Source organism: Pipistrellus hanaki (assembly GCF_964339955.1).
Source record: "Pipistrellus hanaki genome assembly, chromosome: 9".
NCBI lineage: Eukaryota > Metazoa > Chordata > Mammalia > Chiroptera > Vespertilionidae > Pipistrellus > Pipistrellus hanaki.
Window position 1 is genome coordinate 64,543,985 of NC_140511.1, and position 24,592 is coordinate 64,568,576.

General features: G+C 43.9%; 1 protein-coding gene across 2 annotated transcripts; it reads right to left on the reverse strand.

Moving 5' to 3' along the window:
* Positions 1-1,130: 1,130 nt before the first annotated feature.
* On the reverse strand, positions 1,131-23,907 carry ZDHHC5 (zDHHC palmitoyltransferase 5). 2 transcript variants are annotated; one of them, XM_084894843.1, is made up of 12 exons: positions 23,578-23,907; positions 19,345-20,524; positions 11,357-11,478; positions 7,607-7,764; positions 6,290-6,462; positions 6,035-6,137; positions 5,302-5,393; positions 4,745-4,877; positions 3,943-4,066; positions 3,436-3,548; positions 2,125-2,984; positions 1,131-1,624 (listed from the first exon to the last, which is right to left on the reverse strand). In XM_084894843.1, the coding sequence occupies exons 2-12, from the start codon at positions 19,446-19,448 to the stop codon at positions 1,459-1,461; spliced, it is 2,148 nt and encodes a 715-aa protein (XP_084750969.1). In that variant the 5' UTR covers positions 19,449-20,524; positions 23,578-23,907; the 3' UTR covers positions 1,131-1,458. The 2 variants fall into 2 exon arrangements, with proteins under 2 accessions (XP_084750969.1, XP_084750970.1); XM_084894844.1 differs by lacking the exon at positions 23,578-23,907 and adding an exon at positions 23,356-23,522.
* Positions 23,908-24,592: the final 685 nt, after the last annotated feature.

Here is a 24,592-nt window from a genome sequence, read left to right on the forward strand (position 1 = left end):
TCTTCCCATTGGCTACATCCAAAATGAACTTTACTTTTCAGAGACAAATTCTGTATTGAGGAACAAGTGTGGCACAAGTCAAGAGTTCTCTAAGTTTCAAAATAACAGACTTTAGTAGTTGCAAATGATTTTTCCCCCCAGGAATTTTTTGGATTAAATCACTGGGGGGGAAAAAATATCAGGACTGTTGTCTTAGGTATTATTTTCACTATAGTCCTGTCTAAAGATGGGTCAGGACCAGAGAAACTTATGAGGCTTTATGACTCCCCACCAGAGATCATTCACCCTGCCTTAACCAGACAAAATAACACAAGTCAGGGGGGAGCTGGTTAGATCAGGATTTCTTTTTATTCCTTGGTTTTAAAATGGCTAATCAGAATAAAAAATAAAAGGGCCTCTATCTAGAGGCTGGGGTCTCCCTGTTTAGAGGTTAGAACCCAGGTATCTCCTTTACCCAGCACCATACTGAGGTGGGCTGAGGGGTACCTCTCGAGGGATCATCGGAGGGGCTTAGGCTCCTCTCTATCCCCAGTTTTTGGCATGTGATGAAAAATATTGCTTTTTGGATTCTTCTCTCCTGGCCTTGGATATAAAAATGTTAACTGTGTGAAATGAGGGAAGGTTTTGAGGGGCTAGTTGAAAAAGCCCACCCTAATCCTTCCATCCCAAAAAGGGGATTATCCAGTTGTTTCTGGAGTTTGGCCAAGTTCTTTTCCTGATCTCCCCTCCACCAAAGAAAATCATGGGGGTACAACCCCTTTCCTGGGGAAACTAAGTGCCAATGAGCCCTAAAAACTTCACTCTCTCCTCTGACCAAGACTTCAGACTCGCCTCTCTCTAGTTCCTTTCCTGATCACTAAGCACCAACAGGGGGTGCTATTTTCTTAATTGGTGATGGACAAAAGAGAGAACCCTGGGGCAAAGGAAGACTTCTATCCACACCTTTTTCTTGTCCTGCTGGCCCCAGGAATGGGAAGAGTAAGATCCCCCTCCTTAAACATATCCCTCCCTCATTTTCCCATCCCAGGATAGATATATAATTTCTTTGATATTTATAATATATATATGTATAATATATATATGTACACACACACACCTGGTAACGCAGAAGAGGAAAAAAATAGAATCCGTAACAATAATAAAAAAAATTATTTCTGGTTTAAAAATGATCTGGTTCTCTCCAGGGCGAGCAATTGCACAAATGTCCACTGAGTCTGGTCCAGGGGCTAAGGTAGGGAAGGTCTTAATAGGTAAAGGGGGTTGCTACCCCAGTCTCAGGGCCCCAACTCTCCGACTCCCCAACCCCATTGCATTTTATAAAACGCTCCTCATCCTCTTGGAATCGGTGATTTAAAAAAATGTCCATGCAGGGGAGAGCCCCTTGAGGAAAGGAAGGTGGCCACCTGGGGGCCCTTTGGTGCAGGCGCAGAGGTGTGGGGGAGGGGAGGTGCCGAAGGCTCACACCGAAATCTCGTAGGTGGTACCACCTACTCCTGACACCTTCTTGACTCCTCCCCTTGTGGGGCTACTGAGAGGTGGCTGGCCTGGGCCAGGGGAAGCTGAGCCTATACTCTTGGGCTGCCCATTGGACTTGCTGTAGGCGGTCTTGAGCTGTACTTCATCTCTGGGAAGAAAAGAAGAGAGGTATCAGGAACTGGGACACAAAACACAGAAAAGGGAGACAGTTTTAAAAGTTCAGGAGGAAAAAAAATTATGTACTTTTCTCCATACATATTTATTTTAGTATGATGAATAACTTTTAATTAAATGATTTGTACTTAGGAAATATATACTTTACACCTAAACATTCCCTTTTGTTTTATTGCACTGCTTGAAACAAGCCTGACTCCCTATCCTATTTATTCTCTCCAGTAGCACCTATCTTGTATGTTTACACTCAAATAAATTTTTAGGACAGGATTAAGAAAAAGTATTAAACTTCAGTCTCTTGACAGGAATGGCCCATGAAGGCAGCTGGAGTGAGAATGAAAATGAAGAGCTATCCACAAGCAGGACAACCCTGGGTCCATTTGCACTAGAACATACAAGGGCAGTCCTGATACCTTCTGCAGGGCAGGATGCTAATTATAAGTGCGCTGAAGGCCAGGATGAACTAATACTTACTTGGGTGTCAGTAACGGCTGCAAGGCCACTTCTTCAGTCTCAGAGACACCAGGTGGAGCTTTTTGGCTGCTATACGACATGGATCGGCCCAGGTATGGAGCAGTTGGGCCTGATTCAGGGGACCCTAGTCCCCGGCCCCTTAGTCCATCTGGCTTGCCAAATCGGGGCACAGCTGGGCGTCCCAATGGAGTCTTGCCCAAGGGTGACCTCTTCGAATCATCTGAGGAGGAACTAGTACGAGGGGCATGGCCTGAGCCTGGTGTCGACTGAATGCCTGAGTCCCCCAAGCCTGGTTCTTCCTCTCGACCTGGGAGTGGGGGTGACTGGCGTAGCAGCTTCTCTCGTTCCTGGAGGGAGGCCACAATATGGCGCGACAGATTGTCGTACCGGACTGGTGAGGGCTCTCGGTGTGCTGGGCCAGTTGGCACCAAATGTGGGTGCCTCTCAGCTTCCCGCTGCTGAGCCAGTCGGGCTGACAGGAAGGGAGAGGTGTAGCCTAACGGTGTGTCTGGCTCCGGCCCTGCCTGCACTGACTCGAAATCAGGGCTGTCGGAAGGAGTGAGCAGGCTGTCGTAAGATAAGCTTCCATTGCGTGTCTGGTTTACCAGGCTCTTATAGGAGGTGGAGGTTGTGCCTTCTGAACGGATGGATTGCAACTGGCCCAGCTCAAAGCCTGTGCCCTGGGCTGACTTGAGGCTGGAGGAGCGTGAACCACTGGACAGTGGATCGAAGTGAAAGCTTTTGCCAAAAGTGGGAGAGCGGAAGCTCTCTGGCTCCAGGCTGGGTTCTGACCGGTAGCTGGGATGGCGGCTGCTCTCTGCAATTGAGGTTGGCTCCTTCAAGCTGTCACCACGACTTAACTGGGGGAGAAAATAAAGCAGGCTCTTAGTGCGGCTCCTCATGTGACAGATGCCAGGTCCCAAAGCCCAAGATGTCCCTCAAAAATGGCCTGTTACTTGCCAGCAATGTTTAGAACATTTGTATGCATTATCTTGTTTAATCCCTAAAGCAAATTTATGAGTTAGTACAAATAATACCACATTTTAAGATGCAAAAAATAAAACAGGTTAAGTAACTTGCTCATGATGGGTTTTGAATTTAGGTATGACAATCGGTATTTTTATCTATTTTACTTCCTTGCCCCCCTTTAATAGAGTAAAATCAAGGAGATTCAATCCCCCTAACACCAACAATTAGTAAAACGCCTTTGATTTTCTTTTCTTCCCTCTGCCTCTCCTTTCCCTTCACCCAATCTTTTTCCCAGAACAAGTGGCATATTTACAACCCTACTGCTTAGGGAGAACCCAGTACCTTGGCGCTGGAAGAGTGAGGCATGGCGGCTGATGTGCTGCTGCTACTGTAGCCTGGCCGATACTTGTACATGGTAGGTGTGGGAGGGCTGTCCTTGCTCAACAGGCTGCTGTCTGTAGGGGGAAAAGGCCCAGGAGAACCACTTTACAAGCTATTCTCTTAACCTGGCTAGAGTTCATTCAGATACAGGAGAGAATAAGGTAGGAATAGGTATACTCAGCCAAGGGAACACGATTTTGTTGAAATCAAGACTAAAGATCTCAGAGTGAATATACCAAACAGGACTGGGATGCTCCCTGTCTAAAGCTGACAGTTCCCCCACAAACACCTAATTTCTAATTCACTGCCATTAGCTAAGTGGTATCCCCTTTCTCCCAGCTGTTCAAAGTAGTGGCTCAAGTGCCAACTATTAGGTGTTCTCAGCTACAAGAAAAGCATTATCTCCTAGTCCTTGCCTGTATGTGCTCTACAATTCAGTCACCTTCTCACTCCTACTGCTGCCCTTACCCTCATTAGCAGCCAGGTTGAGGTGTGTTCGTAGCCCTGTATAACGGCTCAGGTCTGGTTTAGGAGGAGGTGGAGGTTCAGCATCAGCGGACTGGCTCTCTGTAATCTCCAAGCTTCCTTTAGACTGGATAAAGGAGGGAAAATCAGATTTGGAGAACTGGGCATTAGGCAACTCAAAAATATTAAACTGGTAACACAGGAGTTGTTGGAGAGTCAATTATATATTTCTGGACTGGAAGACAAGGGACAAGAGTCAGTTTGAGAATGGTACTGGGTTAAAAAAAGTTTTCAGTAAGGGTTTCATCCTGCCATTTATTTTGTTAATCCTCATTTGATGTTATTTTTCCACTGATTGTTAAAGAGAGTAGAAGGGCTAGAGAGAGAGAAACATCATTGTGAGCAAGATACATCAATTAGTTGCCTCCCCCATGTGGGATCGAACCTGCAACCCACGTGTATGACCTTGACCAGGCATTGAACTCATGACCATTTGAGCGCAGGCTGGCACTATAATCGTTGAGCTCACTGGCCAGGGCTTTGCTCATTTTAATCATAACTATTACTTGAGTTCCAACCACCTGCAAGCTGCTATGTTAAGTCCTATGAAGACATAGAAATGAATGGACTCAATTTATGTCAGTAAATCACAACCTAAGAGAGAAAAGATACGAATTTTAAGTAATTTTAACACAAGACAGAAAGTGATAAATACCATGAGAGATGTAAACTATAAGAATGTTTCCATTTCTTTCCCAGAGTGAGAGCTTCCAAGTACCTAGTTTTGCTCCCCTAAATTCCTCACCTTAGTTCTCCTCAGTTCTCCCTGGATGCCATTGTCCATAATCTTCACAGTTATCTGCCCATCTGACACTTCTGGTCGAAGGAAGGGAGGTCTGATTACAATGGTCTTCTCTTTCTTTGGTCTCCCCAAATACCTGAGTGTTAAGAGTAAAAAGGCTTTCATTCATTCATTCACTTAAATGTATCTACTGATTGCCAACCTTGTGTAACACATTTATACATAAACAGTCCAACCAGGCCAGTGAAAAGATCAGCATTGAACAGATTTCTTTGATTCCACAACTGCAATAAAACTAGGCCTTTGGGCAGATAGCTAGCTCAGGACACTCTGGAGTAAATCTCAACTCTCAGAGGAAAGTAACCTGATACCTGACGAGTATCAGCTAAACTCATAGTGTCCACTAAAGGATGGCATGTCTTTCCCATGCAGTTACTTCCCATTCTAAGGGAACTCTTCCTAATGGCAGTCTCTCAGCAGACCTGGCACCAGAAGCAGTCCAAAGGAGACAAAAGTTATGAAGGGTGAACAGCAAACCAAAGGGATAGATATAGATGTACCTGGGTGCTGGGGAACTGCAGAGTACACGGCTGACATTGTTACAGCAGCCATTGGTGAAGGGGTTCACACCTCCCCGGAATTTACCTGTTACCTGGAGGGAGGGAAAAAGGGCCGGAGCAGTCAGACAATGGATCCCTGACTTCCCAAGACCAAAACACAAACCAATGACAAATTATGGTATATCCACTATCTGGGAGATACAAAAAAAAAAAAAAAAGGAAATGAGTAAAACACAATCCGGCCATCAACCAACTTCTACCTGTGATAGCTAAGAATGGCAACTCTAGAGTCAGTGTCCTCAGTTCAAATCCTAGGTCTTCCTCACCATAGCTATCTCACCCTCAACACCAGTTTCCTCATGTAAAATGGGGATAAATACCTCTCTGAATATTGAAAACTACGATAATATACAAAACAGCAATGCACAAAAATAACTGGCTTTAAGCAGCACGATAAGCTTCTTGAGGGCTGGTGCAGGTCTTTTATTAAGCTTCTCTAAACTTAGAGCCCAAATTGTCTAATAGAAGTGGGCATTCTGAAAATGTTAACTAGAGATAGCTTCTATTCTCATGCTTGCATGAGGAAAATGGACACCGCCTCATAAACATATTAAGGTTGCGGAGAAAAAAATATATTTAGGTATCCATGTGTGGAAGCACAGGCTAAACACTAATCTCAGGACTAAAAGACAAGCCCTACTCTGCAGAGGTATCCCATCACTTCTTCCTGTACCTGTTCATTGGTTGTGCGTCCCCTAGCCACCAGCACCACATGAAATCCTGTGAGGCCAGCTACAGGGATGAAGAATAAGCCAGCCACACACATCACTGCCATCCTGAAGCCAAACAGTCAAGGAGAGCAGAACAACATGATCTCGTCTTCTCTGACCCATACTGTAGCCATCTTCCCTTGAGCCTCACTACCACAGGATTTAACATTCCTCACTCTTCCCCCTCCCATTCCCACAATCCAAGCCTTGAAGGATACGTGACAGCTGTGTGGACCCCTGAGAGTTCCTCCACGTGGTAGAGAACATAAAGGAGGCCAAAGCCAAACACACCCATAATGTGCACTGTCAGGGAAAGGAGGAAGAGGAAGAAATAACGGTAGTTCCGGCGACCAATACAGTTGTTCACCCAGGGGCAGTGATGATCAAATTCCTAGGGGCAAAAAGAGAGAATGAGAGGCATCCTTGGACCACAGCACTAGATCACTTTTCAGTCAAGAAGACAGACAAATGGCAGAGCTTAACTGTTGTTTTATCTATAATCATGTTAATTATTTCGTTGCACAATTAAAACAGGAAACAGGATCGAGCAGTTTATCTTGCTCTACCAGTCTCTAAGGAAGGCTTTCCAAAAATTGATGATCAAAGACCAAAGTTGCCTCTCAAAAGTTTATCCTATGTGACCAAGGAACTCTGAAATGGAAGAATGTCAGAGGCTTTGCAAAAACATCAGGATTCTTAAGAGGCTTGGAAGGAAAATGACAGGCAAATGCTTACAGCTAAGTAAAAACTGATTTGGGGGGGGGGGGGGGGGGGGAGAGAGTCAAAAGAGCCCTGGCCAGTGTGACTCAGTTGGTTGTGTACAATCCTGGGCATGCAAAGGTTGCCAGTTCAATTCCTAGTCAGGGCATATGCCCAGGTTGTGGGCTCCATCCCTGGGAAGGGGCATGCAGGAGGCAGCTGACCTGTGTTCCACTGTCACATGGATGATTCTGTCTCTCCCTCTCCTTTCCTCTCTCTCTCCAAACCCCCCAAAAACACAAAACCTTAAGAAAAATATAACTAGCCGAAACCGGTTTGGCTCAGTGGATAGAGCGTCAGCCTGCGAACTGAAAGGTCCCAGGTTTGATTTCGGTCAAGGGCATGTACCTTGGTTGTGGGCACATCCCCAGTATTGGGTGTGCAAGAGGCAGCTAATCAATGTTTCTCATCGATATTTCTAACTCTATCCCTCTCTCTTCCTCTCTGTAAAAAAAATCAATAAAATATGTATTTTTTTAAAAATTGAATGCAACAGTATGCTGTTGTAGACGCAAAAGATAACACAAAGTCAGGACAGGTAACCAGAAAGATGAGCCAAAGGAAGGAAGGCTAGAGCCATGAATCCTGGTGCTGGGAAAGCCTATGGCACTTGGGATCCCTCCTGTAACAGAATATTTGTACTCTACCTCTCATGTACACACTGCCCACATAGTTCGCCAGGACTATATTTCACGCACAGGATTCGATCCTTACTCTGAGTCGGAAGAAGACCACTTGGGTTAAGCATCAAGTGATACCCCACTCAGGGTTCTCACCTCCACACAATTGTCACAGACACTGCAGTGGGAACATCGAGGAGGACGGTAGAATCGGCAGGTGGCACACCATTTCATGCGCACTTGGATGCCCTTGATTTCCACTGTTTTGTAAAGGGGAGCTCGGAAGTCATCTTCCTTGTCTTCATCCTCCTCAGCTGCAGAGAGGAAAGTCAATGAAAAAACAACTGTGTCAGAACTGTACCAAGCACTAGGGATGCAGTGATATTTAAAATATGGCCTCTTTCTGCCTTCAAGGAATTAAGACTAATGGGGGAGAGACTAGGAACTAGGAACTAATACTGTGAGACTAATACAACATTATTGGAACACAGTTGAAGAAGCAATTTTTTCTGCACTGGGAAATGAGGTTCAAGAGAATATGACTCACCCGGCTGGCATGGCTCAGAACCAGAAGGTCGTGGTTCAATTACAGGTCAGGGCACATGCCCAGGTTTTGGGCTCATTCCTCAGTGTGGGGTGTGCCGAAGGCAGCCAATCAATGATTCTCTCTCATCATGGATGTTTCTATCTCTCCCTCTCCCTTTCTCTCTGAAATCGATAATATATGTGTGTGTCTGTGTATTTATTTATTTATTTATTTATTTATTTTTAAAGCAAGAGAAAAAAGAGAATATGACTCAGGTGGCTATGATATGGGTGCATTGATATTCCCAATTTACATACTACAAATAACATATAAACTAGTTATCTCTGAGCTTTGAAATTATAGGTGATACTTGTCTTGTTTATACTTTCTATATAATGAACATACACTATTAAAATGTTCATATTTTAAAATTTTAATGCTACTTTGAAATCTCTTATCCTTCCACAGCATCATCTATCAGAAGTGAGTTCTTTATTTTTTTAAAGTACTATATAATTATTTGATTACTCTTATAACTTAACTAGAGGCCGGTGCACAAAACTCCTATACTTGGGGAAGGGGGTCTCTTAGCCTGGATTGCAAGAGGGTGCAGGTCAGGCCAAGGGACCCCACTGGTGCATGATCGGGGCCAGGGCAGGAGGTTGGCCAGCCCGAAAGGAACCGAGGGAGGGCTCCAGGGCCTGTCTGACTCATCTTGTTCATTTCCAATTGGCCGGACCCTAGCAGCAAGCTAACCTATTGGTGGGAGCGTCTGTCCCCTTGTGGTCAGTACACGTCATAGCGAGCAGTTGAGCAGCCTTAGCATCCATTAGCATATTATGTTTTGATTGGTTGAACAGACACTTAGCATATTAGGCTTTCATTATATAGTATATGCAGGGTACCTATTCATACAAATATCTTTCCTATCTTCCCTTCTATTTGAAAGCAAGGACCTTTAAAAAAAAAAAAAAATCACCCCTAATGACCATGTCTTCCATACAGATCAGCAACTTTCAACCTTTTTTATCTCATGGCACATATAAACTAATTACTAAAATTCTTTGGTACACCAAAAAATATACTTTTTGCTGATGTGACAAAATAAAAGGTATACATTTGATTTATTCACACCAGAAGGCTACTGTTGTATTGGTTGTCATTTTTTTCATTTGACAATCTAGAAAAGAAGTGCCCAACTAAATAGTCATGTTTTAAAAATTCTTGCAGCACACTGGTTGGGAATCACTGGAATATATTAAAAAATTTTTATATATATATTTTATTGATTTTTTACAGAGAAGAAGGGAGAGAGATAGAGAGCTAGAAACGTCAATGAGAGAGAAACATCGACCAGCTGCCTCTTGCACACCCCCTACCGGGGATGTGCCTGCAACCAATGTACATGCCCTTGACCGGAATCGAACCTGGGACCGTTCAGTCCACAGACTGATGCTCTACCACTGAGCCAAACTGGTTTCGGCAAAATCACTGGAATAGATAAATACTTGACAAAAGAACACTAAAAGCTTATTAAAATAGCCCTACTTGTTTTTAGGAACTTAAAGTTCCTTTCATTCATCTGATATTTGAAACAGAAGTTACAGATGAAGCACAGTAACACAGCTTTTTTGTACACAATGAATTTCAGAAAAACTTCACCTCACCAAAGTTGCTATCCCAATCCCAATTGTCTCACTCTTACAAGATAACTTTACATTTGAGAGAAAAAGTGTCTTCATCAGTGTCTTTCTTTTTTCTTCTTATTCTACCAATGACAGTTTTTTTTGTTTTGTTTTTTAATATACTTTATTGATTTTTTACAGAGAGGAAGAGAGAGGGATAGAGTTAGAAATATCGATGAGAAACATCGATTAGCTGCATCTTGCACACCCCCTACTGGGGATGTGCCCGCAACCAAGGTACATGCCCTTGACCGGAATCGAACCTGGGACCTTTCAGTCTGCAGGTTGATGCTCTATCCACTGAGCCAAACTGGCCAGGGCACTAACTTTTCTTGCTCAATCCCTCTTCAATTACTCTTCCTTCTGGTCTACTCCTCATTAAAATGTCAGTGCTGCCGAAGCCGGTTTGGCTCAGTGGATGGAGCGTCGATCTGCGGACCGAGGGGTCCCAGGTTCGATTCCGGTCAGGGGCATGTACATTGGTTGCAGGCACATCCCCAGTGGGGGGTGTGCAGGAGGCAGCTGGTCGATGTTTCTCTCGTCGATGTTTCTAGCTCTCTATCCCTCTCTCCCTTCCTCTCTGTAAAAAGTCAATAAAATATTTAAAAAAAAAATTAAAATGTCAGTGCTGGTCAGGTATGATCTTAGTTTTTTTCTAATCTCATTCTACTCTCTCTAGACAAATTTTACTCCTATTGCTTCAAATACCACATTCTAAAGACTTGGAGAGTCTGACTACTCAACTGTGCACAGGGTAAAGCTATTTAAATGACTCATAAATATCTCCAATTCAACATTCTGAGATGCTATCTTCCCTCCAAACTTGTTCAACATTCCTGTAGCATCTTGGTTTACAAAAATTAGCATCAAACTTATCTCCTAAGTTAGGAACCTAGGAACAATTCCTTTACCCTCTCACTTTTCCCCAGTAAGCCACTGGTCTTGAGTTCTGTTGAGTCTTCTTCTAAAAAATCTGTAAATCCCTATCCAGGCTATTGGGATAATGCAAACCAGATTTTTCATCTGGTTTGCATTATCCCAATAGCCTCCCAAATGGTATCTGTACGTTCTTACAAAAATTATATTTGTAAAGTGAAATCTGGTCCTGTGCTTCTTCCAATTAAAGGAAGAAAATCTATTTAATTTAACATATAAAGTCTTCCACTATTTGGTTCTGGGTTTCTCTTTTGCCCCTTCTGGCCATACCATGCTCTCTATCTTTCACCCCACTGAGTTCAGCATTTCATGGCTACAAGCTTCTGCCTAGAAGGTCCTTCTTTTCCATCCTCTACATGGTAAAGTCTTTCCTACCTATCATTGGCAGCATTTCCCAGTTTATCTGGGCACATATTAGTGCACACTTTTTCTATGGTCTCACAGAATCTTGTTCATGCCTCCATTACAGTTTGCATCACACTGTTATAACTACCTAATTCATCTTGGATAGTACTGTGCCTAGCAATACCGCCCAACCGGTATGTTCACATATATTTCTGCTAAACAGATAACTGAAAAAACAAAGAGCTGATTCAAAGTGAATCACATGGCTAGAAGTTATGACATATAGTAGTACTAAAGGTCCTGACCTGCTTTTCATCATTAGACTATAAAAGTATCCCAAAACCTTATCATTCAATGTATTATATATGTCCAAAAATCATTATTTTTTAAAGGTAATAAGGAGCTTCCTCTTACCTCGAGGGAAAATCCCTGGGTCCATGAAGGTGGCCATGCTGAAGTTAGCCAGCACGAAGAGAAAAACAATCGCATTGTAGATGGGCACTGCAGGTGACACATAGAGGCTTAGTCCTGGACAGCTGCATAAATAAGAAAGAAAATGAGGGGCTGCTTCTAACACTTTGGACACCAACCATATAAAGATTCAGCCCCCATACTTATATTTAAATCTTGTGTAGTTCACATTTGCTGTCTCAAATTATTGTATTCCAGTTTCCCAAAGAAATGCTCATTTTAATTATTTATTTATTTATTTAATGTATTTTTATTGATTTTTTAACAGAGATGAAGGAAGAGAGATAGACAGCTAGAAACGTCGATGAGACAGAAACATCGACAAGCTGCCTCTTGCACACCCCCTACCGGGGATATGCCCGCAACCAACGTACATGCCCTTGACCGGAATCGAACCTGGAACCTTTCAGTCCGCAGACCGATGCTCTATCGCTGAGCCAAACCGGTTTCGGCAGAAATGCTCATTTTAGATCAATGTACAAGACACTCTTTCCTTCCATGCCCTAGCCAGTTTGGCTCAGTAGATAGAGCATTGGCCTGCAGACTGAAGGGTCCTGGGTTCAATTCAGGCCAAGGGCACATGCCCAGGTTGTGGGCTCGATCCCCGGTAGGGGGCATGCAGGAGGCAGCCACTCAATGATTCTCATGATTGATGTTTCTATCTCTCTCTCCCTCTCCCTTCCTCTCTGAAATCAATAAAGAAAATTTAAAAAAAAAAAAAAAAAAAGACACTCTTTCCTACCATAACCCCTTGCACTAAAGGTCTGGGTTCCTCAGATTGTTTCTTCCCTGGTGGATCTTTAAAAGGTTTTAGAATCTGCTCTTATCTCCTTTTTAAAAGGGCACAAGAGTTAGGGACTGATATTGTACCAACTACACTGATACCAACTACCCTTCCTTCTCTGTAGCAGCCTTGAGGCTTCTGAATCCCAGCCATGCCCCAGTGACCTGTACATTGGCCCAAAGCATGAGATACCACCTGCCTCTCTGGCTTCCACTCCCTCTGGCTTTGTACCGCTCTCAACTGTCTGACATTTCTTCACTATGTCAGATATTCCTGAGAGTTTTATTCAACTAGAAACTAGTTCTCAAGGTGAAAAAAGGGAAAAAATAATAATACCCAGATATGAATGGCACAAAACTAGACTTCTTGAGGTCTATAAATGAAGCAGAAGAGTGGGGAACAAAGAAAAGATTCCAGGCCTGGCTGAGTAGCTTAGCTGGAGTGTTGTCCCATGCACCGAAAGGTTATGGGTTCGATTCTAGGACAGGGCACATACCTAGGTTTTGAGTTCAATCCCCGGTCAAGGTGTGTACAAAAGGCAACCAAAGGATGTTTCTCCTTCTCCTGCTTTCTCTCCCTCTAAAATCAATAACGCTTTAAAAAAATAAAGGAGAAGATACCAGACCAAGCCACCCTAAATCCTGTAGGTAAAAGAAGCTGGTTAAATATATCCAGTATCTCACAGGGTCCAAATCAAGAAATATGCCTGATAACTTTTCTTGGATTACAAAAAACAAAACAAAAAAAAGCAATTACACTCAGTTTCTGTTGGGATGTGAGTATAGTAGGAATGCTGCAGGTGCTCTTCCTTTCTCTGATGATAATCTGGGAACTGGAAGTTTCAGAACACAGATGTGCTGCTTGCTCTGTCAGTATATCAAAGACCCTCGCTCCTGTCTCAGCTCAGGAAACACTTCCCATTACAAGACTGTGGCTAAATACCCTAATCTGCTTTGTGGCTGAGAACTTAATCTCCAGAATTAGGACAGCATCTGTCTTTGTCCCCTTTATCTAGACCACTCAGAAGGAAAAGAAGAGCTCATTGAAGGAAGCAAGGGCCAAGAGAACATGACAGCATGAGTCTGGAGAATTCATCCACAGCAGTCCTGGATTCTGTTGTGATGTGTCTCTAACAAAACAAAAAGCAGGGCCCTGAGCAGTGATTCATAGGAACTGAACTCCATAATGAGATATAAATAAACTAATGATAAGAGACAAAGGTGACTGTCACAAAGCATCTAAAAGTCTTGACCACCACCATCTATTTATTCAAATTCCATGAAAAAATTTTAAGTAAATATTATGTGCAAAGTTTTTTAGGTAGTAAATATCAATTAACTCTTAGCTTCTGATGGATCAAAACTGGAAGATAATGAAGTTAGAATAAAGGCACTGATTTCAAGGAAAAAACATCTCCCATCACAGTTCTGGGTTTATCATCAGTCTCCTATAAAAGCGTCTTCCTCTGGGGTTTCTTTGGTTCAGAAAAGATGTCTCCCTACTTTGGCAGGTTTTGGGGTGAACTATAAGCAAGAAGGAAGAGTCCTTACACAGCCCCACCTATAGCCTGAGTTCCTAGCTCCTAGGAAGGGAGGGAGAGAAACTGAAAACCAGTCATCCAGGTCGGAGCCCCTCCCTAGTACTTAGCTGTCATTTTAATTTCCGCCTGGGGAAGAGGAGAAAGGGTGACTCACTTGACTCCTACAGCCTGGGAAGATAATTAGAAGGGAAAAAGAAATTAAATCCTTAGAACACTGAGGTACCATGATTTAAGTCTCATTCCTAGAATTGGCCATTATGGCTACTGTGGCGGCCTGTTGAGCTTCTGGGGGAAAAAAATTAGGGTATTACTGTTCTTGAGGGAAACCAAGGTAAATGACAATGAGACAGCAGCTACTTCGCAGGCCCAAATGTCAGCCTTTCTGAACCCATTCTTTCTTCAGTTTCTGCATTTCTAAACAAAGAAAATCACACAATTTCTTCTGTATCTGGTCAAACTCTGGGATAATAAACTTTACCCCTACAACCTTCCTTATATCAACCTATCCCAAAGTGTGAAAACCTAGAATCAAGTTCTAGGATCTGTTGCCAAAATAAAGCCTGCCCCAGAGCTGGCAGTTTCTAGAAATGATACAAATAAGCGCATAGGCAGTATTTGCTCCTAGATGCAAATCAGGGACCTACTGCTTCTAACCTAAACACTCTAGCCCAGAGAGCACCCTGCCAAGGAGAGGCATGTGTGAGCAGGGCCTGGTCCTGTCATATCCCATTCTGTTTAGCTAAGGGAGAGGCCTGTTGCTATAGTATTCTGTCAGATCCTAGGTGACCACTCCAAGGAGTCTGTCTGAAGCTGTTGCCTTTGATGGAAGGAGATGAGGGCTGAGCTGAGAAGAATTGTTGGGGCTCGTTCTCAGCCTATAGCAATAATCATAGTGCTCCAAAGCACAGGGAGTGGCCGCAGCCCAGAAGGCTGGCTGACTGACTCACTGATGAAACTCCCAGTCCTTTACCAACCCAGAAAGAACAGGTTCTTCTGCCTACCCATTCAGCCCTCCTGTTTTCGAGCCAAATAAAATGAGAGTAGGTTTCAATACCTACACTCTTGAAAAATCTGTTGCATAGCCATCTCTCACACTTCCTACTATAAATGGTTCAATTCCTAGTACAAAAAAAAAAAAAAAAAAAATAGGAGTCAAGCAGCTTTAATCTTAATTCTCTCTCAATCAATATTTTGCTAGGTAACCTAAGGTAATCCACAGAAAACTCTCCAAGTTAATTACTTCAACTACATAATATAAATATGAGAATGAGAAAGTTTGAAAGAATTCTTTTTAAACCAGATGGCTTAATACTGGGCATTCACTAGCTAAAAGCTATACATACACACATACACACACACCACACACACCCATTACTATTACAACCATCATCAATTATCATTCCAGCTCCACCTTCACCCTTCATTCCACTTCCCCATTCTGAGGTACTGGACATTCAAGAACACTTGAAACATAGGCACTGCCCTCCTAAAGAACAGGTCTATGCATTCCATCCATGCCTGGCACATAGTTTGAATAAATGAGTAGTGTTTCTTGTTAATAAGGAAAGGTTGAAATGAATACCCCACTTCCTGCCCCTTGGGAATCAAGATTCCACAGGAAAACAATTTCTTCTCTTATAGGTGGGTAAGTTCCCCTTAAAATACTTCATTTATGGTGTGTTTGTTACTCAGACTTTCAAGCAGCTCAGTTCAAGACATAGGACCTGGACACTTACTCCTGGATGAGGAAAAAAACGTGGGAAGGAGAAGGAACAACCACTGCTCAATTAATGCCCTAAATCACGAGACTGCTCCCACTCAAATCAGGTGCTAACACCGCCACCATCAGGGGGGGAAAAAGCCAGAGGGAGAGTCACTCCAGTTGCCCAACTCTCTAGGGTAAAAGGGTTGGGAGGGGCCAGAGGTAGAAATTGAAAGGAAGAAAGCTCTCTATGGATGGGACACTGGAAAGACCACAGATTTCTGCACAATCCAGACTTTATCTTCCTGAAGAGCACCATCTGCAGCAGAGATGTGCCCCATGCCCACCCTACGGACCTTAAAAATAAACAAAATGAGACACTGGTTGACTTTACTCACAGTTCAAGGAGGCTTTAGAGTAGGGGTGTCGAACTCAATCAGAGAAGGGGCCAAAATCTAAAATCCAGCCTAAATCACGGGCCGAATGGTTTACTGAACAGTCATAAACTGACAATGTCATAAACTGACAGCGGAGTGCAGTGATGACAGCGCGGTTCGGGCCACATTGCAAGGCCTGGCGGGCTGGATTTGGCCCGAGGGCCTTGTGTTTGACACATGTGCTTTAGAGGATACAATTCCGTGATTTATTTCAAAGACCACTGCTAGGAGCCCTAAAAAGGTCTCAAGGCTCCTCAGGAAGACAAAGAGTATGCAACAAGTAGCTATGCATCGGCCTTGGCTGAACCAGAAAGCTCTACCCTTACGTTTTATGTACTGGGGGTTCCAAATAAGATCTCATTTTAAAAAGGTCATGGTGTTTATAAATAGCTGCTCTAGGTCAACTTCCTCATTATACAGAGGAAGAAGCAGGTCCACAAAGTTTAACAGACTTTACCAAAATCTGTCTCCTGGCTCCCCAAAAGTGTGATTCCTTTTACTTAGCACTGCCTCCTTGCTAATCACAAAAGGAGGCTTAGCAAAGACAGATGAGGATACAGGCACATTATCTTAAATGCAGAGTCTAATACCTAATTAGAAGGGGAAGGGTTACTTTAGCAGACACTCTCCTTCCCAAGCAGTAAAAACAGGAAAGATTTAAGACATGATCCCCAATAACTCACCTGCTTAGTTTTAGTACTGAAAAAATTCAGTGAATGAGGGAGATTGGGCTTCTAGGAGGAAGACCTGCACTCTTCTATTCAAGCTTCTCTGGGAAAGATCATTTTTTGATGATCAAGCCCAACTGATAATTTCTGCTCATAGCTTTCCCTACTTGGCGGGTATATTACATCTAATTGGTTGAAGTTTATACGCTTCCACTAATTATGTCTGTTAGCTAAAAGGGCCTTTTTCTCCTACTCCCCAGTCTTCTAGGTCCCAAAGTAATTGTCTCCTGGGGCTTGTACAAATGGTTGGAAAGATAGTGGTAGCTGAAGGAAGAGAATAGGAGGATGACAGAGTAGTTACAGACTTAGAGCCCAAATAGGAGCAGGTTCAAAGAGAGCCTTCCTCTTGTCTCTCTACTTGAAACCATAAATTATTTTTTAGGTTGTATACAGTTTTAAACAGAGGGTTCTCCAAGGATTTGAACCTCTAAGGGATAGGATATGTGGGAGAACAGTTTTTGAGATCAATGACACCTTATTCCAGATGTAGCTTATAGAGGAACTGCTATGGTTAGATGAAGAGGAAGAGATGAGATTTTCAGAGGTTCAGGGTGTTTATGTCTCCACAGATGGGTGAGGAGACTCTAGGGAGGAAAAGAGCCCAGAAGTTGGTCCTGAGGAAAGTTCCGGGGGAGGGGGACTCTCACTAGGACTTAAGACTTCTAATTTTGGATTAGAGGCAATAATTCCAAAGTCAATATTGTCCTCCAAAATTCTATTTCTTCAGGCTAAGAGACCATAGAATAAGGAGGGCCCCTACTTTTCTGGCACCAGGGAATGGAAAAGTAGGTTAAATAGCTTCAACTATCAGTTGAGAAAATGTCTATGTCAGGACAACAATTTGTGGCAAAACTGGTATAACCAGCCAAGCACTTCAATGTTTCCAGATTAGCAAATTAAGAGCAAGGATTCTGCTCAAGAACAAATGGGTTGAAAGAGAGAAAACACTTAGTCCCCTTAATTTCCAACTTCCCCCAAAGTTTTGCCCCTTCAAGGAATATAGAACCTCCCCAATTAAGCAGGTCTGAGGGTGTCAAAGGGTCTTGTATATATCCCTCCTGACACAGCGCCACAAAGGCTACAAGGATAATAAGATCCCATATAATTGTCCCATGGTTAAAATGTTGATTCTATCTACCCATAAGAGCAGAAACCACAATAAGGATGACACTAAAATTCCCTGCTCCTTTTTGGCAGTCAATGCATGAAGAAGGGCAGAACACTGAACATGTTGAGACAAAGATTATAAAGAACAGAGAAGAGCGGGGCTGCTCTAGATCTCTAAGGATTTCACAGGTAAGTTCAGGTTGGAGAGCTAGGGGCAAGGAAACTATGACTTCTAGTCATCAGAGAAAGAGGTGAGAAATAGGATGGTGCTTGTACCTTAGGCAATAGAGCTTTCCCTTACCAAAAAACTAAGAGCCCTAGCCAGTTTGGCTCAGTGGATAGAGTATTGGCCTGTGGACTGAAGAGTCCCGGGTTCGATTCCAGTCAAGGGCATGTACCTAGGTTGCTGGCTCGATTCCTGGCCAAGTCAGGACACATGCAGGAGGCAATCAATAGATGTTTCTCTCCGTCTCTCCTCCGCCCTTCTACTCTCTCTAAAAATCAACAGAAAGATATCCTCAGATGAGGATTATCAAAAAGACAACTAAATAGAAAAAAAATCACTATTATTCAATATTTTGCTGGCCCATATTTTTAAAAATTCCTTCTGGCAATTTGGGAGGTTTCCCTCCCTCCTTTCTCAGATTTAATTCCTGTTCGCTACTTCTTCACATAAAAGTAATTGCTAACAATTCCTGCTTCATTCATCCTTCAATGAGTCCAAACTGCTTTATACCTCACCACTTCATTTTCCTCTTCCCAGCAACCTCCCATTGTTCTAAAAAGCACCTCACAATTAGGTTTAAGCCTGAACTACAGCAAAGTGAACTCCCCAGAAATATCCACATGCTCAGATTGTTCCAAGAGCTACAACTAGAACACCAATGTCTCAACAGTTTAAGGCTCAGAAGACTGGTCCATCTTAATTATAAACAGGTAACAGCAAAGGTGTTTCTCATGTAGTTGACAGTTAAAATACGGGGGAAAGGGGAAAAATCAATCAGTCTCCAATAACAAGCCAACGAACAAAGTCTGGATATCCTAAGTGGAAAATCTTTTAATACCAACTGCATTTCCTAACACAACAAGGGAATGGAAGAATTGCTGCCATTCCCTTCAGCGGGAACTAATAGAAGTCTTCTAGGACTCTCCTCCTAAATAAAATTTGTGTTTACTTCCCATTGGCCTTCACTCCTTAAGTAACACTAAAAGCTAAAACTCTCTCAATGGTATATCTTCTAAATCAATTCTGAAATTCTCCTGTACTCTGTTCCCATAATCTTAAATTTAAGCTTCAAATAACCAGGGGAAAAGCCACTGCCAGTGGCTGATTGCTTAAGCTGCTTCAAGCCTCTCTGGTGGTTTCCTCCCACTTCCTTCCTAGCTCAGGATCATCTAATGATGGAGCTGGGTAGGAAAATGTGAACATCTCTGATTCCAGAGGAAGGGAGGCAGGGGAAGGTAGAGGATTCAATGGAGTAAAACATATACCATGTTTCTGAGATTCAGATTTACCTCTATCAGACATCCAACACTCAGTCACTTGGCTTTGAAAGCAAAACTCAAAGAGAAAAACTAGCCCATCACCTCCCATGGAGTGCCCCCCAAATACCACTGCTGGGAGGAAACTCACGTAAAGGCAAAGAAGAGGGTCGTAGCTCCCACTAAGAAGATGGCGGCTGCTGAGACCGGAACATACTTGCTGGGTTTGAATCTCTTTCCAGACTCTGCGGGCATGTTGGAGGTCTGATGGGAGATCTGCCCTGCCGCATAGCCCAGGCCCACACAACGGCAGAACAGACAAGAAAATGGGATGAGGGCAACACCGAAGGTAAGAGCACAGGACACCAGGGAAAGAGAAAATTTTAAATTATCACCCTTCCCCCTCCCAAATAAAACCAAAGGTCAAAAGATCTCAAATGAAGGAGAGTATATGGGAGGGGGAAAGGTGATTCCAAATAATGAATAACCACCTCCCAAACACGAGGCAGAAGGTGACTAAGAAACACAACTTGTACAATTTAAAAACTGGAGACAAACAAGAGGCTGTACACATGCAAATGGTTGCAGGTAGAGAACACAGACAGTCAGGCAGATCAAGGAATAGCTCATGGATGGAGATAAGTCTTCAAAAGGAAAGAAGGGGAGAGTATCAGGGTAGGGCAGAACACTTCGGACAAGGAAAAATTCTTCGGAAGAGATACTGTAGTACCTCCACGACTACCACACTTCCACAAAATGTGAGCTTCACCCAGAGGCGTGCACTGTGCTTCTATTTTAATCCAAGAAGGAAACTGGGATTTTCAGCTTTAAAGAGAAACTGTTTTTACTGTAGTCCTTGTCTCTTTTAGGCAGTTTTCTCAATGTCACCACTCCCACACCTTGACTTCAGGGCTTGTAGTATGGCAATGGAGGTTTAATTTTATTTCTTTTCTCTTGATGGCTAAAGCTTGGCGGCAGCTGGTACAAGATTGAGTTGTAAATCCTTTTCTTTGAAGGGGGACAGAAAACAGAGAAAGAGCAAGCTTGTCTGTCTTCAATCTCTTGTTATTCTCAAGCCCTTTTAGGGTTCCGTTTCCTAGAGAATTCATGCAAAACTAAAGGGAAACATAAAATCCCTGAGGCCATGTTCTTCCCAATAAGCAAAATTTAGATGGAAAAAAAAATAAATTCCACTGGATACTTTTTAAAGATTACTGTGAATGAAAGCAAAGTTCCAAAGAGGTCCCTGTTTCCAGGTTAGTGTGTCTGCTCTTTTGTCTTCAATCTTGGGCTGTCTGAATGCAGAGTTCAACTGGGTTACAGTGCCTCACCTGGAAAAAAAACACACAAATATCTTTATCAAAGAAATTCTTTCAGGGCATTTCTTAAGATCATCAAGGCTCAAACCCCATAGAGCACTGTTTAAAAGTGCCTTTTGAAAGAAAGATTAGTTTCCACTTCACTTATGTGTATGATGGGCTCTTACATTTGGAACAGTAAATTCTTCACTCTTCTAAATGCTGTTCATATTAGAAAGAGAAGAACGTGGCTTTACCTGGCCTAAGGTGATCAAAGAACTAGTTCTTGTAAGGGGGCCATCACACCTGGCACAAATAGTAACAAATATCAAAATCTAAAGACAAACAAAAGGTCAGCAGTGACAGGCAGTCCTAGACAAGAGATTTCTCCTTGTTCAACTGGGTTGACAAGGAATATTTCTTGCTACGATGAAAAGAGAAAAAAATAACCTCAAAACTAGGGCAGTAAGTCTAATTTCCTTTCTGTCTCTCTGTATGCTTTTTTAGTTATAACCCTGAAAAGGTAGAAGCTGAATATTTGATCTTCTAGAGTAACACATGAAAGGACCTGAATGAGAAATGTGCTTGCACTGAAAGGTGAGATGTCCTCTTTAGGAAACTGAGTCAACCCTAGGGGCTGGTCCTTTTTTCCCAATTTAATAGTTTTTTTTATTCCTACATTGGCCTATTAGGAAGTCAACTGAGCCCCACCTTCCTCAATATGATTAAAGTAACAATTAATTCTGTTGATGGCAGTAGCAAAATTAACACTAGCATTTTGGATTTTATAGGGTGCTTTTCATCTAGTGATCTCAAAGCACTTAACTCACATTATCAGTGATAGAGTCCCTATTCCACCCCGTAAAATTGAAGGCTAGAGAATGCCCGAGGCTATTCCACTGAATCACTTGAGCAGTCAAGTCCAGAGCCCCGAGAGTTCACATGCCCCTTTGCCAACCCAAACTCTTTCTATCTCTTTCTCATCCACTATACTACCTGCCCAGTGATCACAACTGAAATCTGCAAACCAAACATTTTACTTGTTGGAATTTAATACCCCTTAATACCAAGGCAGAGATCAAAGTATCAGAAGATTCAAATGAAATACAAATGTGCCCTGGAATTTATCACTTCCTCTCTTACCTGTGGCATGGAAGGCAAAGGAGCCCCTTTTCAAAAAATATGCATTGTCTCTCTCTTTAAAAAACAGCGTTTTAGAGGGCCAAACAGCAATATTAGAAGTGAACACCCAGATAGTACAAAAAACTGTTAACATCCTAAAAAATTTAAATCCTCGCTAGCTCCTAATTTTATGACTATTTAATTCTCAGTTTCCTAAAACAATCAAATCCCAACCTTCTGAATATAGGCCTAAAACTTTGTTAACAATGAAAAGCAAATTCTTGACTTGCAGGCAATACTATTAAGCTTTCCCCCTCAAAACCCTGAAGATTGGAGAAAAACAGAAAATTGTACTGCTTATATTTTATTTTGAGCAGGCTATAATTTAGACAGCATTAGTATTCCAGATTATATTTTCTAACAGGAAAAAAAGTAACTTGGGTTAATACTGCCACTGTAATACAGGATCATAAAAGGCCATGCAAGTTTGGGAGTATTATACTGAGAAACAACTAAGATGATTGGGGGATACACATTACAATGGACAAGACATAACCTAAGAATTTATTGGGTATAATAAAGACATACCAAGTCTTAGCAGAAGGACGTGGGTAGTGAGGATAAGATGAGTGTGTTTCATCAGAGCCAGTAGTCTGGATCCATACTAGTATGAGGTGTACAAGCATGTGTATGACACAGGCAGAGTAATTTATGGAATGGAATATGTATATATGAAATAAACTAGAGAATATGTGCTTGAAGGCTCTAATAAAGGTTTCATAAAAGGACCTCCTTAAAGGGTGAATGGATATGAACAGTACCAGTAAAACACAAGTATTGTTTGTTGAAACAAAGAGATGAAACAAACAGTACAACCTAGTAAATCTGAATACAAAGTACTCAAGGTCTCATGGAATAATCCACATGGCAAGAGAGCTGAAGAGTCAAACAGAAGTTTAACATGGGTGTTATCGTTATATACCAAGGTAGCAAGGTACACAGGTGTATATATATAATTCTTGTAAGCATTAGGTGGATTTTGAAGAATGGGTGATAGTGAGCATTCTGAAGAGATTTGAAACAGTACAGAGGGATACTGGGATAAAAGGACAGAAATTCGGATAGAAGATCAGCCTAGACAAGAAAACATTAATCAGGAAGTAAAAAAATCCAAGACTGAAAAAGGGTCTGCACTACAATATAACACATATCTGATCTTATGCCTTCCATAACTTTAGGTCACTTTCTTACTTCCCATTTAAGTGTTTTCATTCAGCCAATAAAACATCTTCCGCTTCCTGTCCCACAAAGAGATAGATTCCTATTGGTAAAATATTAGCAAATACATCCGAGCCCCGCTTGTATTAAGTACAAAGTGCTAAAAGCATGAAGCACCGGCTGGTGGGAGTGAGGAAGCGCACAGACGGGAGAGAACAGGTAACTGGGTGAGGCTTGAGCCAAAATAAGTATCAGCAGAGTGGAGCCAGCGACCTGAAACGGAGGGAGGCAAAAGGGGAACAGCACCCGGTCCCCACTCAGAAGGGGAGCTGGGAGAGAGTCACTGTATGGGGCAGAGCTGTCTGAGACGGAGAAGACAGAATTCACTGGGCAGGGCCCACTGGGGCTGCGGGAGACTGCAGAGCCCGGCAGCGCAGGGCCGGGGGCGGAAGGGGCGGCGGCTGGGCACCCGGCGCCAAGGGGGACCGGGGTCCCGAGGTAGAACCGAACGGCCCGGCACTAACCCGTTCTGAGCCCGAGAGGCCGTGGATCCCCGGCCTCTGCTCGTCGTCCGTTTCCGGGGCCCATGGGTCCCGCCGCAGTTGGATGACCCGGCCCAGAGGAGCAGTGGGGCCTCCAACCACCTCCCCCTTCCAGGTTCCCCCTTCCCTAGAGGTCACTCTCCCCTCCCACCTCACTGGCCCCGCACTTCCGGTTCCGCAGGGGCCGGTGTCCCTGGTACTCACCCCCCGGCACGGTTCCCGTCACCGCTGCCGTCGTTATCGCGGCCGCCTCTCGGCAGCGCCGTCCGGCCTCTGGGAGGCAGCGCGCGGCCCCCGCACGCTCCACGCCCGCCCTGCTGCGCGCGCTCCCGCTCGGTGACGCTCGTCTCCGCGCCGGCGCGCGGCCGCTGCCCTCAGTGCCGGGTCTCGAGCCCTCCCAGCGCTCCCATTGGCTCCCTGTCCCGGGCGCGCGCGACGTCTCGAGCCGGGCACGTTTCTCTCATTCATGCGGCTCTAGCCGCCGAGCCCGCCCCCCCGCTCACTCTCCCATTCACCCAAGGCCCCGCCCCCGCCCCTCTGTAGGCCGTGCACGCGACCCGCGGCGACCGCAGCGACCTCGCGGTCCGATTGGCTGCAGGAGCACAGCGCCGTACGCACGCACGGCCACGAGGACGCGCGCGCAAGGCCGTCGGGTCCCGCGGACGCCTGGGAAAAGGGGGTTGGCGTACTGCGCAGGAGTCGGAAATGGGGAAGTGGCCGGGCGAGTGTTCCCTTTTTCCTGTGTCCTCCTTTCCCTTCCTGCTGTATCCAAGAAGGAATCTTCGGAAGTAAAAGTAGTTACACGTGTGTACTGGAAGAACTCAAAAGCAAGCAGCTACCTTCGGGAGTTTGCCAACCTCCCCCCCTACCCCCCACGTACGTTGGTACAGTCCAGACAGGCTTCTAGTCTAACCAGTCACCTACGAAGGCCCCGCCTGCTTCCTGCTTTAGCACCTTCACTCATTGGCCAAACTTCGGACGACTAAATAGCCCTCCTCTTCCCCGCCCCCTCACCCTTTTTTTTTTTTTTATGGCGAAAACTTTATTTAAAACAGCCTTGAGGAAGCAGTTCTCTGTCCAGGGAGTTTCCTGGGATCAGCAGAATCCCAGGAGAATGGAACGGTCTCGGGCTGCAGGTCTCGTCTGGCGTGGGACGCCGGGACTAGAAGAGTCCGTAAGGGGGCAAAGCTCCAGCCAGACTCCGGGCATGAGAGGAAGG

Coding starts and splice junctions, on each gene's coding strand:
- ZDHHC5 (XM_084894843.1), bottom strand. CDS start 19,448: ATGCCCGCAGAGTCTGGAAAGAGATTCAAACCCAGCAAGTATGTTCCG. Junction 11,479..19,344: donor ACCCTCTTCTTTGCCTTTAC/GTGAGTTTCCTC, acceptor TTATTTATGCAG/CTGTCCAGGACTAAGCCTCT. Junction 3,549..3,942: donor CAACCTGGCTGCTAATGAGG/GTAAGGGCAGCA, acceptor TTCCCCCTACAG/ACAGCAGCCTGTTGAGCAAG.